Genomic DNA, 15,941 nt, shown 5'->3' on the forward strand with positions numbered 1-15,941 from the left:
TTAAAAGAAAACTGTTTTACAGGAGAGGATGTATCAATCAACAGATGAGCAACAAGCAACTTAACGTTCAGATTCTCCTCAGGGTGGGCTCACCCATCACCTACGGCAACTACGGTACTCAGTATACTCCATAATACTCTGGCATCTTTATGAGGTTGGCAAATAGACGTCCCAGTTTCCTAAGGAAAAATGTTAATGAAGGGCCACTGCAGCCTTCTTGCCTTGCAAACAGGCCTTTGACCAACCCCAGCTCTTCACCCGCATAAAGCATCTCCTTACTTCCACACAAATTTTCCATATTAATCTCTTGGCAATATTTTATGGTCCTAGCACAGCCTACAGATTATTTATGGCTTTGCTTATAATTAAGGTGGACTATTTGTACAGGTTTCCCCAGGATAGTTCTGTTTTATACCTATTGTCCTAGAATAATAATAATAATAATAATAATATATTATTTATAATATATTATTATTATTATTATCATATTTTCAGAGGGAAACCAGCTGGGATGTGTTTTTCAGGGGCTGGGTAAAGGGGCCACCAGGCCTCCCAACGCTGGTAGGCAAGGACCCCCTAAATCTGACTTAAGTTAGAGATTGATTAGTTAGAGACTAGCTGAGCACCAGTTAGAGATTGGGCTCTCTCTACCACTCTCTCTTTTTTTTTTAAGATTGGCACCTGAGCTAACATCTGTTGCCCACTGTCCTTTTTCTTTTTCCTTCTTCTCCCGGAAGCACCCCCAGTACATAGTTGTATATTCTAGTCACAGGTTCCCCTGGCTCTGCTATGTGGTATGCTGCCTCGGCATGGCTTGATGAGCGGTGCCATGTCCGCGTCCAGGATCCAAACCTGGGAAGCCCCGGGCCGCTGAAGCAGAGCGCATGAACCTAACCACTCGGCCATGGGAGGCCCCCAGCATAATTATTAACAGCATCTTATTTCATTCCCAAAATTTTCTTGGTTTGGATAAGAAATTATATTGTCAGTCTATCTATAATGAATGAATTTAAATTGTTTTTAACATCCAGGTCCATTCCTTCACTTTGATGCACCTCTCACACAGTACAGGAAATATAAGAAGCAGTGTTACCTGGCCTTCTTCAATAATGCAGTACAGAAGCCTATTTTCAATTTTTTTTAAGAGAGCAATGTCTTTTCCATAGCCTTGTCTATACTTGCTAGGCCATTCTGATTAGCAAGAGAACGTTCAGGGTGGGGGCTGGCCCCGTGGCCGAGTGGTTAAGTTCACGCGCTCCGCTGCAGGCGGCCCAGTGTTTCGTTGGTTCGAATCCTGGGCGCGGACATGGCACTGCTCATCAGACCACGCTGAGGCAGCATCCCACATGCCACAACTAGAAGGACCCACAACGAAAAATATACAACTATGTACTGGGGGACTTTGGGGAGAAAAAGGAAAAATAAAATCTTAAAAAAAAAAAAAAAGAGAACGTTCAGGGTGGAGATAGGCCATATAGAAATTAAATTCAATTAGTTTGTTCATTTCATGCATTATGGGTGTGGATTTCAGGCAAAAGCATGAAAACCGGAAGCTCTGTCTTTTTAGACTTCTTAGCAAATAAAAAAACGATCTTGAATTGCCCAGAAATCTGCTACTGGTCCAGCACAGCTTCACTCACACTTAAACCTAAGGTGGAAGTGCTCGAACATCAGATTCTATCAGATCTGAGACCCTTTTGAAGAGTACAACTAACTCCACATGTGGATACTAACTGGGGTGGAGTTGGGAAAATTAGGAAGGGATTAAATGTTGGACAAATAGATTTCAAAATGTTTCTTATACTAAAGATTTTCTTCTATAGTATCACCAGGAAGAGAAATGGTACTTTCTTCGTCTATAAATACACACCATTCTACAAGAAAGAAATAAATGATACGACAAAGAAATGCATGACAAAAACGGGTTACATTCTATTCTGAAATCCTCAGGGCCTTGATCTTCTGATGATCCTAAGTAAGAGATAACATGTAAATTTGTTAGACAGGATTCTCTACCTAAAAGATGTTGTAGTGAGTTGAGAATCAAGAAAAGAACAAAAAGGTGAGTTTAAAAAAAGCAAACTTTTCTATAAGGCTGAGAATAGAAAAGGAAAAGTTTTAAATAGCTTACTGTAAAAATAGGGTTAAAAAGTAAAGGGAGCTTGAAATAAGCAAGTAACATCCTCATGCTATTGTATAGGGAATTGTGCATCACAATAGGCAGCATCTAAGAAGAAGGACGCATACCCCCTTGAACTTTGCCAAGACGTGAACTGTGTTCTTGATGGTGTCTGTAGGGATGATGTCTGAGTTATCCCCATGGAGATACTCTTTTTTGGAGCTCAGAGTAAGTTGCACTGAAGCTGCCACCTCTTTAATGCTGTGATATTTTCCATCTCGCTGAATATGGAGAACTTTTATCATATCCTTCCCATAGCCAGTTCGGACAAACTCCACCTCATCATTCTGCAATGAAAACATAGTTATCTTATTGAAGAAGGCTAAATGAAAGCAACAAGTCAACCACCATTTCTTATGCCTTAATCTTATCACATAATTATAAAAGGTGAGAGTCATAGTATTCATGAGACATTTCTACCATGAGACAGAGGACTCATTTGAAGAATGGGAGAAAACAGATGAAAATATATCAGATTGGCCTGAAGACAGGCAGGTAGATGGATTTCTTGATAATAATAAGTAATAATGATAATTATAATTACCTCCTGGGCCAATCTATTTACTCTGTCTTATGTAATCCCTGCTCACTTAATCTTATAACAGCTCTGTGAACTAATATTATTCCCATTTTACAGAGAGAGAAACTGAGGTTCAATGAGTTTAAGTGACTTGCCCTATTTCACATAGCTAGTAAAGGACAGAGCCAGGATTCACACTCTGGTCTGTTGACTCCAAACTGTGTACTCCTAACCACAATGTAAACTGCTTTTCTTCTATAAATTTTTTTACTATGTTAACTGGAAATAATTATATCCCCCTTTTTTTATAGAAAGTGATATTCTGGAGAAAATACCCTGTGATCAATAAAAACAATTTGAAAATTGCTTCTTCTACTGCTCCCAGGAAGAAGAGTAATTAATGACAGGGTCCAGATTACCTTCAGGAGTGCAGAGCCAGGGCTGTCTGGCTGCAGAGAAAGCTATGCTTTTAGCCAAGGGACATTTAATAAAAGCATGGTGCTTGACTCATTAGTACCCCTGTCTAAAGCTGGAGCCCTAGCTCACGAATACGTCCATCTCAGCTGCTAGTATCTACAAGACTTGTCCCTGGGCTTTGCTGGTGTTTAAGAGAAGATACAGGAGGGAGAAAAGGGAGAGAAAAATCTATTTTATTCAGTATTGAAATTGAACATTAAAATGGTAATGAAGCAAGGTGACAAAAATGAATTAGTAAATCAAAAACAGCATGCAGTGAGGGTCTAGGGAGGGTCACAAAGAAGGAGCCTCGCCTGTTAATCACACACAGGCGATATGCTCAGTATGCCAAGGGCTGCCTAAAAACCCATTGGCATAAAAAAATCACCAGATCCTCTGGGAGGAATTTTAAAATACTAGCTAACATCAAAAATTTTTGTTATGTTCTTAATCAAAGTTGGGGTGAAGAGGTGTCGTAAATGTTGGGGATAGAGCCTGGGAAGGCATGCTGCTATTGGCCACTGAACACACCCTGAGGGTGCGCAGTATCTGAATTCAGTCCTTCCTTTGTGGGAGGGACACATTTAAAGGGAAACTCTTGGAGGGGCCTCCCAGGAGCCTATGACTCAGTCTCTGGGGGACTCATCTTCAGGAAAAGTGTCAATGAGAAAACCTAAAGAGCAGACTTAAAGAATCCTAAGAACTATAATACTGACAGGGAAAGAGGCACTGTTGTGTGGTTGCAGTGGCTTTGGAATCAGATTAGGTCCAAATTCTGCCTTGCTACTTATAGCCTTGTGACTTGCAACAAATAATTTGGTGTCTCTGAGCCTCAGTTTCGCCATTTGTACAAATGAAGATAACTCTTCCTACTTGTAGAGTTGCTTGTGAGTGTGAAAGGCCTGGTTCAGTCCCTAGTACCTAGCGGTGCTGGGAGGTCAACCCCAGCAATAGTGGCCATGTGAGGCATGGCTGTGGGACGCAGCAGCAGCAGCAGAGATAGCAGAGGGGACCTTGAGTAAGGGCATCCATTTTTGGAGTGGAGAGCACTGCTGACAGCAGCAGGAGGAAGACTCTGGCATGTCTTGAGCCACAAGGGACTCTACCTGGGGGAGGGAGGCACTTTGCTTGCTTGGGGCCCCTGGATGGCGTGGACTGAGATCCAGGACCAAAGGTCTCTGGGATCACCCATCATTCCCAGCACACATGAGGACTCAACACATGTTACTCCTCAGTCCCATCCTCTGCCACTAAATACCCAAGCTATAGTATGTTAGTCTGTGAAAGGAAGTAGTATCTTTGTGATACATAGAAAGATTAAATGATAGCCACCCTTCCTATTCCCACCACTGTTCACCTCTCCAGCTTCCTATCTTGCCACACCCCATTTCAAACTCATCTTCAGCCATCCTGAGTTAATTGTGGTTGCCCAGGCTCTGCATGCTTTCTTTGCCTGTAGGCCAGATTTGCTACTCTTTCTTTCTTGAACACCCTTTCTCTTCCTCACTACCCAATCACCAAACTCTTCACCTGCCTAACTTCTTCTAGTCATCCATCAAGTCTCAGATATCACTTCCACCAGGTAATCTGCCCCAGACCTTCAAGTCTGGGGTAGGTGCCCCTTCTATGCACTCAAAATACTCCATTATTGCCTTATCAGAGTCTTTATCAAATTGTATTGTGATTGCCTCTTTATGTGTCTGAGTCATTCAAAAACAGTAAACTATGAAAGCAAAAACAATTTCTATCTTGGTCACCATGGCAACCCCTGTGCTCAGCACAGTGCCTGGAACATAAATAGGTGCTTAATAAATGTGTCATGAATGAATGGATGGTGCACCACTATCTCCACCGCTTGTGTGACGACACAGAATAGTTAATGAAAACACCCAAAAGATTTCAATACAGGAAGCGCTGCTTCAGCTCAGACCCCAATCAACAAGTTCCTCTTCCTGGGAAAGTGGGGAAGGCACCTTCCACCCTCTGATCACCACAGCCTGGAGATCACAGGCACAGCTGGCCAGAGAACAAAGGCCCAGGAATGGTAGAATTGAGTATAGAGAGAGTCAGTGATGCAGCACCAAGTGTCCATGTTGTGAGTGAGACAGAGTGTCCAGCAAACTGTAGCCGTCCTGGAATTCATGCAGGAAGGTCAGCACTCCTTAGCAAGCTCCTGACTAGGCCTTTGCACTCAAGCAAAGCTTGAGTAATCAGGTCTACTGAGAAATGAGTCAGAAAACAAAAAAGACATAACCATCTGAGGCTGGAGCAGGATGAAACAAGAACAGGGTGGGACACCAGGAATCTCTCAGCAGGACCTGACAGAACAGATAATGGCCCAGACCAGAACCGAGGCTCTTTTTCTCAATAAGACCACCCCCAGTTCTGTAGTCAGAAATATCAGAAGTAGGTGCCAGCACCCTATTGTGTAGAATGCACAGTATGGTGCAGAGATCCATGTCCAAGATAACTGCACAGTAAAATATGAAGGTCACTCTCATCTGGAGGGAGGGCAGGTGGCTGAGAGGATGGGCTCTCGGCTCTGGACTCAGGCAGGCCAGTGTGAATCTTTGTTCTGCTACCTATTAGCTCTGTGAATGGAGGCAAATTTCTCTACCTATAAAATGGGAATAATAGTAGTGCCCATTTCTCAGGATTGCTGTGAGGACTACATGAGAAAAAACATAAAGCACTTAGAAAACAACCTAGTAAGTGTTCAATAAATATTAGCTATAATTATCATTGATAAATAATAATTATATGTCAAATTTTGCATCAAAGGGTCCTTCCAGTCACCATTAGAGATAAATATCGAGACTGTAGACCAATCCAGAGCCAGGGGCTGAAATCAAACACTGCGGCTATGACGAGGCCTACTCCTGCCTTCACACTTTGGTTGTCTTTCCTCGGGCTTGTGTGGCTTGAGAAAACAAAATTACAAAAGGAAACTAAATTTCTGAGAGTAATTCTCTAGACAAAATACCAACAGGAATCAATCTCCATCTGGCCCTACACAAGAAAAATCTCCTTTTCTTAGACATGTCTTGAAATATAAAGGGATGGAGAATCATTACTTGCAGGCAACAAGAGAGTTGGAGCTGGAGAGAACTCAGAGATTTTAAGTGATCTTAAGAATTTTCACTTCTGCAATGAGATAGTGAGTGTTGTCTTATTTCCAGGGCCACATAGAAAGTGATGTAGGTTGTCACTACAGGTCCAGAGGTTCTTAGCCTCAAGTCTGTTAACCTATAGAAAGCCCAGTGGATGTATCTGAAGCAGAAAAATATTAGGAAAAGTTTTATAAATTTAATAATAAAATGATTAAGGGAAAAATTCTATACATTTAAATTTTAAAATGACTAGAATTTTCTCTTAAGTCATCATCTCTGTCTTTCATAAAAGAGAAAAATACAGAAGTGCTAGCTATTTAGAACCCATCACACAACGCATACATGTACCAGTTCAGTTGCAGCGTGCTGTGATAGATGGAAGAAATGTATATGAGACAGCCTCTCTCTCTCTGTCCTTAGAATGTGGCTGGAGAAGTTCTTCCAATTCTCTGCCCAGGTTTTTCCTTTGCCTGGCTATTTTCTTGGGCATTCACGAACAAAATGCTGAACTAATACGAGAAAAAGCAGTACTCATATGAACAATCTTAGTATCACTTTAGTGGATCTTAACAATGCATAACAACAAGAACAACAATGGTGACTAATATGGGCCAGCCCCATGGCTGAGTAATTAAAGTTCTGTGCCCTCTACTTCAGTGGCCCAAGTTCATGGGTTTGGATCCCAGGTGCAGAGTTACTCCACTCATCAGCCATGGTGTGGAGGTATCCCACATACAAAGTAGAGGAAGACTGGCACAGATGTTAGCTCAGGGATAATCTTCTGCAAGCCAAAAAAAAAGAGAGGAAGATTGGCAATGGATGTTAGCTCAGGGCAAATCTTCCTCACAAAAAAAAAAAAAAGGTGAATAATAACCATGGAGGCAGCTGGTATTTTTTGGCTGCCTATGATCTACTAAATGTCAGACGGAAAAATATTGATATCTAGTAGAAATGTCATGTTGCTTTAGGCTGTAGAGTGGCTTATTTTTGCTATCAAGGGGGGATATGCCCTGAGTCATGTTCAAAGTGTGACTCCAGGGGCCGGCCCCGTGGCCAAGTGGTTAAGTTCCCACGCTCCGCTGCGGCGGCCCAGGGTTTCATGGGTTCGAATCCTGGGCGCGGACATGGCACTGCTCGTCGGGCCACACTGAGGTGGCATCCCACATGCCACAACTAGAAGGACCCACAACTAAAAATATGCAACTATGTACCGGGGGGCTATGGGGAGAAAAAGGAAAAATAAAATCTTTAAAAAAAAAAAGCAAAGTGTGACTCCAAAGGGATTTGTCAAGCAGATGTTTCAAGAACAGTACAACAACTCATATGCATAATATTGGTAGAAAGAAAGGGTGACCTGTTACTTAATGAAGATTCCATTTACAGGTACTCACTTATTTTCACACTTGTGCCTGTTACAAAGGAAGAGAAACTCATCATAAAATGCCAGGGGAAATCCTACCCTGCTTGCCAGCCCCTCCACAGCACCAACGGCCTTAGGACAGGGAACTGGACCAAGGCCCTCAGGAGCCTCTAGGATTGGGGGCAGGAAACCTCACAACAAAGAATTGATGGAGACCTCCAAAAAATATGGTTGGAAGAAAATTTTATGGAAATGCATATATTGAAAGATGTCTCTTTCCTAATGCTTAGACTTGAAAATAAAAATAACAGTAGCAACCGTTTAGTGAGGGTTTGATATGTGTCAGGAAATTTGCAAATATTATTTCCTCTAATCCTTTACAAGACCCCTGTGAAGTAGGTATTATTATCCAAGTTTACAAAGGAAGACATTAGGATTAGCTAACTTGCCAAGGTCACACAGTTACTAGGTGAGAGAGGCAGGAGGAGACCCAGCCCATTTGCCCCCAAACGACATGCTCTTTCCTATGTCACAGTCCCTATACCCCATTGATGGCCAGCCCCTCCACTCACTAGGGAGAGAGAGGAAGCATTCTAATCCCAACAGAAGGAGAGAAAAGGCCATGCTACTCCAGAAACTTGCATTTCTATATCATTTAATTTTAAAATTGCAGGTCCACCCATTGGGACCTACATTATCTTATCTATTTCTCTCAAAAACCCTGTGTTTTGGTAGAAAGAATCCCTATTTTTAAAAAAACTAGCTCAGAGATGTTAAGTGAGCTGCCCAAAGTCACATAGCTGACAGACAGACTAGGATAGTGGAAAAAGCCCTGCTAAGATTGAAGAGTCTTATTCTATTTACACTACACTATGCAGAACTTAACACTGAGAAATGCCCCTTACCCAATCTCACTTTTTCTAGCATTTCAGTCATTTTTTTAAAATTACAGGAGAATTCTAAGCTTAGTAGATTCTATTTATTGCAGGAACGGTTAAGCTGTGAAGGGGAGAATCAAAGGGTGATTGCCCTTTGGGGCAGGATGAAAATTCAGCTTCATGCCTTCAACAACAGAGCATTATGTTTGAGGTGAACATTGACTTTTATCTGGATTAGGACCATTGAAAACACCAGTGACGTAGGTTTATTTGTAGCCATTAGAATCCTATCACCAAAGGACTGTTTTCAGTCCATCTGCAAGGATAAGGAAATAGCTGTATCATGGAAAAAAAGAAAACAAGGCGGGAAGGAACCAGCATTCAATGAGTGCCAGTTATGTGCCAGAGGCTATGCACACAGCATCTTACTGAATCCTGACAGCATTCTGTGAAGGTACAGATCATGAGTCCGACCTCTAGAAAAGGAAGCTGATGATCTTGAGGTTAAATGGTTTGGTCAAAACCACATGGCTAATGAGAGGCAGGGCCAGACATGCAAACCAGATCTGCCTGAGTATTTTTACTATAACCAGCTGCCTCCCTGACAGAATATTATAATGAAGTTCTTTATAATGCGATTTTACCTACGTACCCACTTTTATTTATTTCTCTGATTAGATTTAATTCACTCTAAATTCCTCATAACCCCAAAATAGAAGTCTCTGAAAACCTTTTTATTCAATCCACACATTCACCTATATTTATTTAGCTCCTTCTCCGTGAGAAGCACAGTGGTAAGTGCTGGAGATACAACAGCAAACAAGGTAGACACTGTTCTGCCCTGATAGAGATTGTACACTAGAAGAAATTTTCAGTAAAGAATCAGAAAGTTAGTACTTTTGGCTTTGCAGGCCATATAATCTCTGTTGCAACTACTCAGCCCTGCCGTTACAGCATAGAGTAGCTATACATAACACATAAATGAATGGGTCTGGCTGTGTTCCAATAGAACTTTATTTACAGAAACAGGCAATGGGCCAGATTTGGCCCACAGGACTGCTGACCTTTGCTCTCTTGATGAAGCCTCAGAAAAGCAACCAAGTAATTAGAACACATCGCAATAATTATTCTAATTGAAAACGTACAGTGAGCTCAGGGACTACAATGCACGGACACTGAAGCCAAACTGAGATAGAGATCAAGGATGGCTTCCAGGAGGAATTGGCATCCACAAAACCACCTGAACAGGGAGTAGGAATTAACCAAATAAAATTTTCTGGCCCTCTTCCATTTATTCTACTTATGTTTTCCTTTGACCACATATCTTATGAACAATTCTTTATTTTACAAATACCTGCGTCATTTTGCTTGTCTCATCCCTTTTCATCAAAATAATTTGTCTCTTCCTCTTGCAACAAATACATCAACTTTTTCCTTCAGTTGTTCACATGGTAGATTTTACTCCATAGTACATCAACAGTCTTGCAAAAGTTTCAAAAAAAATAATTTGAACTTAAACAGATAAATTTTATGTTATATAAACCATACCTCAAAAAGCTACTGAAAATAAATAAACAAAGCCAGCAGCCTGACTCCCAAGAGTCCTCACAGGATGACTGAACTTTAATGAAACCAGCACAGACATGGGTCTGGAGAAACCCAACTTTATCTCAATCTCAAAAAATTCTCACAGGTAAAGCTTCAGAGAACATGAACTCACAGGCAAAAATCAAAAGTACATATGGTAGCAAGGTATCATGAGAGAGAGTCATGGAAAACAACAGATAACAAAGTCTGATCTGCAAAGATTTCAGATATTGAAATTATCAGACACAAAACACAAAATCATATATTGTATGATATATATGATAAAATCATATATTGTGTATTTTATAGAAATAAAAGAGAAGATTGAGCATATCTTCTTGAGATAGAGCATAATTTCTCTTGAGCAAGAAGCAAAGAAGCATAAAAAGGAAGAAGTAAATTTGAAAAAGAACCCAATAGAACATCTAGAAGTGCATTAACAAGTGAATTAAGAAACAGATTAGGGGCCGGCCCAGTGGCGCAGCGGTTAAGTTCGCACGTTCTGCTTTGGCAGCCTGGGGTTCGCTGGTTTGGATCCCGGGTGCGGACACAGCACCACTTGGCAAGCCATGCTGTGGCAGGCATCCCACTATAAAGCAGAGGAAGATGGGCACGGATGTTAGCTCAGGGCCAGTCTTCCTCAGCAAAAAGAGGAGGCTTGGTGGCAGATGTTAGCTCAGGGCTAATCTTCCTCAAAATAAATAAATAAATATTTTTTAAAAAGAAACAGATTAAACACAACTGAAGAAAGAATTATTTATTTGGAAGAGATAGATTAATGTTGCCAAAGAGGGAATTAGAGAACTGAAAGATAGATCCAAATACAGAATCAGGGATTAACGTGTATGCACAGGAGATAGAATATATGAAAGAAACATAAAATATACTAGAAAAATACACCGAGATTGTGGAAGAGGCACAATTCGAAGATATCAAGACTGAGATTTTCCAGAATTATTGAATGAATGAGTGCAACTCTTCAACTGTAGAATAAGAAGCCCACTGCCAAGCGAAGCACTCTTCCTTCTTCAGTATATTTGGCCAAGTTACAATGAAGACACTTTCTACTATTTTTAGAGGTAATCATGTGAAGGTGACGTGGTATTTTTCATAATATTGTACTACTTGGGCTTCAAAACTGGGTAATATTGTGAAAAACATTCTGTGCAGTTTGCATTTTCTCCATCCACCAAATTTACTCTGTCTTTTTCCACATTACTTTGCTGTTTTTAGTAAAAACTTGGACACACTGGAATCTAGACTTTAGGGTAATGTTGAAATCCATGGAGCCCTTCAATGTCCAGTACAGTGTTCAACACCTAGTGGCTGCACCAGGAAGGTTGTTGACTGACAGTCAGCATGATCAGGTCAGCAACAATGGAGGATAAGAAAGCTTCTTGAAAGCAACATCTGAAGGAAAGTAACCTAACAGCATTTTTCCAGACCTTGAAATAAAATTGGACTTAGCAAAATCCATCTTAAAACGGAGGTCCCCCAGCCCAACCACAGAAAGGGCTCAAGTTGTAGTAAAAATCATCTTAGCTAACATTTATGGATCATTTACTATTTGTCAGGCACTGTGCTAAGCATGTAATGAGGAGAAAGCAGGAATTATCTCATACCCTATTCAACAAACGTTCTTTAGCGTACATAAATGAAAACAAGTTGCTTATATTCTCTAAATGCATCAATGAATCCTAAGCCCAGTGTACTAAACTATCACCAGTGTAATAAAAGGTATACTGCAAGACAAATAAAATTAATTTTATTTCACTTTAACTTAGAAAAGTACACTTCATGCTATGAAATGTTTAAAAATTAATGAAAAGGTTGGGGTTGCTGAAATCCCTTTTTCTTTCTCTCTTTTTTTTTTTTGATTCTTCTCCCCAAAGCCTCCCAGTACATGGTTGTATATTCTAGTTGTGGCATGTGGGACACTGCCTCAGCATGGCCTTATGAGCGGCACCATGTCCGCGCTCAGGATCCGAACCAGCAAAACCCTGGGCCACCGAAGCGGAGCACACGAACTTAACCACTTGGCCACGGGGCCGGCCCCCCCTTTTTCCTAAACGGAGTAAAAACACACATAAAACAAAATGATACCCATGGAGGAATGGTCAGGAAAATGTTTCTCGGTTTATCAATTTGGTAGATTGTGAATCTACAAGATACAGCATAGCCTTGGCCTCAGGGCAATGCGTCTCAAAGTTTATGGTGCACAGAATCACCAAAAACCTTGTAAAAAATGTAGATTTCTGAGCCCAACTGGAAGAATTTTGATTTAGCAGGTTTGGGTTGAGGCCCAGAATTTTTCCCTTTTTGCAGGCACCACAGGAAAATGTGAGCGAGTGGTCCAGAACATCCCTCAGAAAACTCTATCTTAGGAGAAATGGAGCCCCAAGCCCTCCCTTTCCTATGAACCCTGAGAATTCTGAACAACTCCAGCTCAGCCATAGAAGTGATCTGATTTGCAAGGGTCTGGTTTGGCCTGGATCCCCAAGTGACTCTGATCTGGATCCATAATCAGAGGGACAGATCAGAGCCATAATGGTTTCCAGGCATGACGTACACTGCTATATATTGTGACAGCATCTTTAATAATTGATTCAAAAGCATCATGCACTTAAAGAAATTCTTTTCATGTGCCTATCTACCCCTTTCCTCCTCCAAAGAGAGAGCGATCTTACCTTTTTACAGTCATTATGATACTGGGCCATTTTCTCTGGGCGTTTCAACTTCAGATTCAGTTTTAAGAATGAGAAAGAACAGTTTGGGCAAACAGATGTTTTTAACATTTATTTGACCTGAAGAGTGAGCAGTCAATATTTTACCTGATTGCATAACAGCCATTTGGACACTAAGGCCTCTTTAAAGTAAAGCACCATGGTGAGTGGCTAAAACCAGGAGGTGGAGAGGCTATGTAAACATCTTTGGTAAAATACAACTTGCTCTTACTTTGAAGCAACCCTTTGAAGCACCCTTTTGGAACTGCTTCCTTAAGATAGAGAATATTACAAGTAATAGACCCTAATCATTACCAAGACATAAGGTTTTGTCATTTCTGTTTCACGTGTGAACCACAAGCACTTGCTCTCACTCCCAGGGAGAATATCATGAGGGAAAAAAACATGAAATATATTTAAGTCAACATCTACTTATCAACATGGAGTTCCCCTGCCCACTGAACTTCGTACTACATGATGTTCACTCCAAAGAGTTAACTACACATCCCTTTTTTCTCTCCAGAACTTTCTGATGACTTTGCAAACCAGTCAACAATTCAGCACAAAGGCATCCAGAGTCACGCTGGCATGTTGTGACAGAATCACACAGTTACATGAGATTTGTCCCATTCTGAAAATGCCCAAACAGCGAAGAGCAGAGATAAATGGAATCAAACGTCAGAGTCAACACAGCCTGAGAGAGGCTTGAAATTCAGACTCCACAATCCATGGGGAAAGTTTCCTGCTGTGCCATGGAATAAAGGTGACAGAAAATGACAGCAAGTCTTCTAAGCACAACCCTTGCTTTGCTCCTCCTTCGCCTCCTTGGGGTCCTGGAGGCGACAACAATATCATGCAGAAATGAAGAAGGTGAAGCTGTGGATTGGTAGGTAAAAGAAATGGGAGGACTGGTGCATGCCAACAGAAAGCCAGAGTATCGGAGTACTGCTTCACTGTGAAGTTCCTAAGGAGAATTTTCACTCTGACTCTCCTCTCTAAAAAGAAAGGAAGTTAAATTGTGTAGATGGACCAAATATCCAGATAGGGGTAGGCTTCTGAGTAAGGGAGATTCCCCCAGAGAAAGAGCTGAGCAGCCATGCATGGGCCTGATTCACTGCTCTCAGCAGGGCAAGGCTGGTAGCCACAGAGGTGGGGAAGAGCTGACAACTTCTCTCAGTTGGCAATTTCCTTTAATTGCATCATGGCTTTCCAACAGAAACCTTCCAACATCCTTTCAGAGACAGACAAAGGAGAGAAGGCAGACCACCTTTTTTCTGACATTGGAGCTTGGACTTCTCCTTATGAGAATGAGAAAGAAGGCTTGATCATACACAGCACTGTATGGTTAATCTCGTTTATGAGGTAGCACAGGCAGCTATTGGAGCGGCTGGTAGGTCACTGGCCTTTTGCACAGTGTCAAAGAGAGTAAACACAGCATTGCATCATAGTCACAGATTTCCCTAAAGCTTCGATCACTTTTTCACTCTTTAATTGCCATTATGGTTGACATCAAGCTTTGTGCACACTTCAGGCTAGAGAACACAGACACACTCACTCAGTCTTTCAGCAGTTACCGAGCTCATACCAGGAAGTGTGCTGAGTTTTGAAAATACAAATACTCAAGGAGCTCATTGCTATGTGGTAAGGGCATAGATGGGGCACTGGGGAGCACAGAGCTCAAAAGCCTTCTCTGAGGAAGCAATTTTGAGCTAAGTTTAAAGAACAATTATGAGTTAGTTAGAAAAACAAAGGAGATGCAAGGGCATCTCAGGCCAATGAAGGAGCAATGAGAAGGTCCAGAGGCAAGAAGCAATGGAGAAAGTTCGGAAGCAGTGCAGTATTGCTAGCATTTCAGGAGAATGTGGGGAAGTGGCAGGAGGTGAATTAGAGAGACAGGTGAGGCCCAGGTCATGAAGAGCTTCATGTGCTGAGCTGCAGACTCTGAACTTGACCTTGAAAGGGAGCTACTGAAGGACTTCAGGCAGGGACACAATGTGGTCAGATTTGCATTTTCGAAAGCCACTGGCAGTACTCTGAAGGCTAGCAGGATGGGGACCAGTCTAGAGCCATAGGGACCAACAGGACCTTTGCAAGCATTACAGGTGGCAAGAGGTGTGGATCTGAGTTAAAGAAACAGCAGTGAAAACAAACAGGAAGGAACACTCTGAGAAGACTTGGTAATGGATAGGCTGAGGATCATAGGAGAGAGGGAGAAGTTTAAAAGACTTTCAGGTTGCTGGTTTCTGTGACTGTGTGGATGTGGTCCATAACAGCAGGGGATGAGCAGATTTGGAGTAAGATTATAAATGCAGTTTCAAAAATATGAAATGGAGGCCGCTGGAACATCTTTGCATTTAGGTTTATCTGACCTCAGCATAGAGGTCTGGGCTAGAAACAGATTTGGGACTCCTCAGCATATAATTGGAGACGGTCACCCAGGAAAAACAGAACGAGTTCTCAACTGGCGTTCCATGGCACACCGATAGTTCACACACCCTTCACTGATGGGCCACCAAATTGTGATCAATATACAAAATTTATTTTTGCCACAACTGAATGGACTTATTACTTAGCCTTATCCATCAGAGAGAATGCTGAGCTGAGCAGACAATGAGATAGTCTCAAGCCACTAGAACTTACTGTGAGAATTAAAGGGCAGAGTAGCACCAAGTCAGCACCAAAGAATAATTTCACGTCTCCTGCCAAATGTGAGGACCTTGCCCTGAGAGTAAGAAAGCACGGACACGGCAGGAAAGAGTTTACTTAAACAGAAGCATAAGAGAGAAGAGAACTAAGCAAAGAGGGAGAACATTTTATGGGCAGTTGAGACACTGTTTATGGTAATAAAGAGTGCATTACAGTGTTTGCTTCACCATGAGCATCTGAGGGTTGTGTGGTTTGGGTTTGTGCTATTAGAGAGTATTCAGCTGACCAGGGTGATTTTTGCCCTTAGAGGATTTTCAACAATGTCAGGAGATGTTTTTTTTTTAATTTTATTTATTTATTTATTTATTGACAAAGATTAGCCCTGAGCTAACTGCTGCCAATCCTCCTCTTTTTGCTGAGGAAGACTGGCCCAGAGCTAACATCCGTGCCCATCCTTACTCTGCTTTATATGTGGGATGCCT

The 15,941-nt window shown here is 41.6% G+C and overlaps 2 protein-coding genes across 7 annotated transcripts in view; one reads left to right on the forward strand and one right to left on the reverse strand.

Annotated features, from left to right (window-relative positions):
• Positions 1 to 15,941, forward strand: part of DNASE2B (deoxyribonuclease 2 beta) — a 111,012-nt gene that overhangs the window by 68,649 nt on the left and 26,422 nt on the right. Inside the window, exon 3 of the mRNA XM_014830037.3 lies at positions 13,337 to 13,699. Within this exon, the coding sequence (XP_014685523.2) occupies positions 13,587 to 13,699 (113 nt within the window). The 5' untranslated portion in view covers positions 13,337 to 13,586. The remainder of the gene's footprint in view (positions 1 to 13,336; positions 13,700 to 15,941) is intronic.
• LOC106824012 (uricase) overlaps positions 1 to 15,941 on the reverse strand; it is a 93,733-nt gene that overhangs the window by 17,995 nt on the left and 59,797 nt on the right. For 2 of the 6 annotated variants that reach the window (XM_044749336.2, XM_070486712.1), the window contains one exon: positions 2,248 to 2,466. In XM_044749336.2, coding sequence (XP_044605271.1) covers positions 2,248 to 2,466 — 219 coding nt within the window. Of the gene's footprint in view, positions 1 to 2,247; positions 2,467 to 6,613; positions 6,775 to 9,857; positions 9,985 to 12,777; positions 12,933 to 15,941 lie in introns of those variants that run through there. The other 4 variants (XM_070486711.1, XM_014830040.3, XM_070486713.1 and 1 more) reach the window with 4 other exon arrangements.

The sequence above is a fragment of the Equus asinus genome, chromosome 16, assembly GCF_041296235.1.
Source record: "Equus asinus isolate D_3611 breed Donkey chromosome 16, EquAss-T2T_v2, whole genome shotgun sequence".
Lineage (NCBI taxonomy): Eukaryota > Metazoa > Chordata > Mammalia > Perissodactyla > Equidae > Equus > Equus asinus.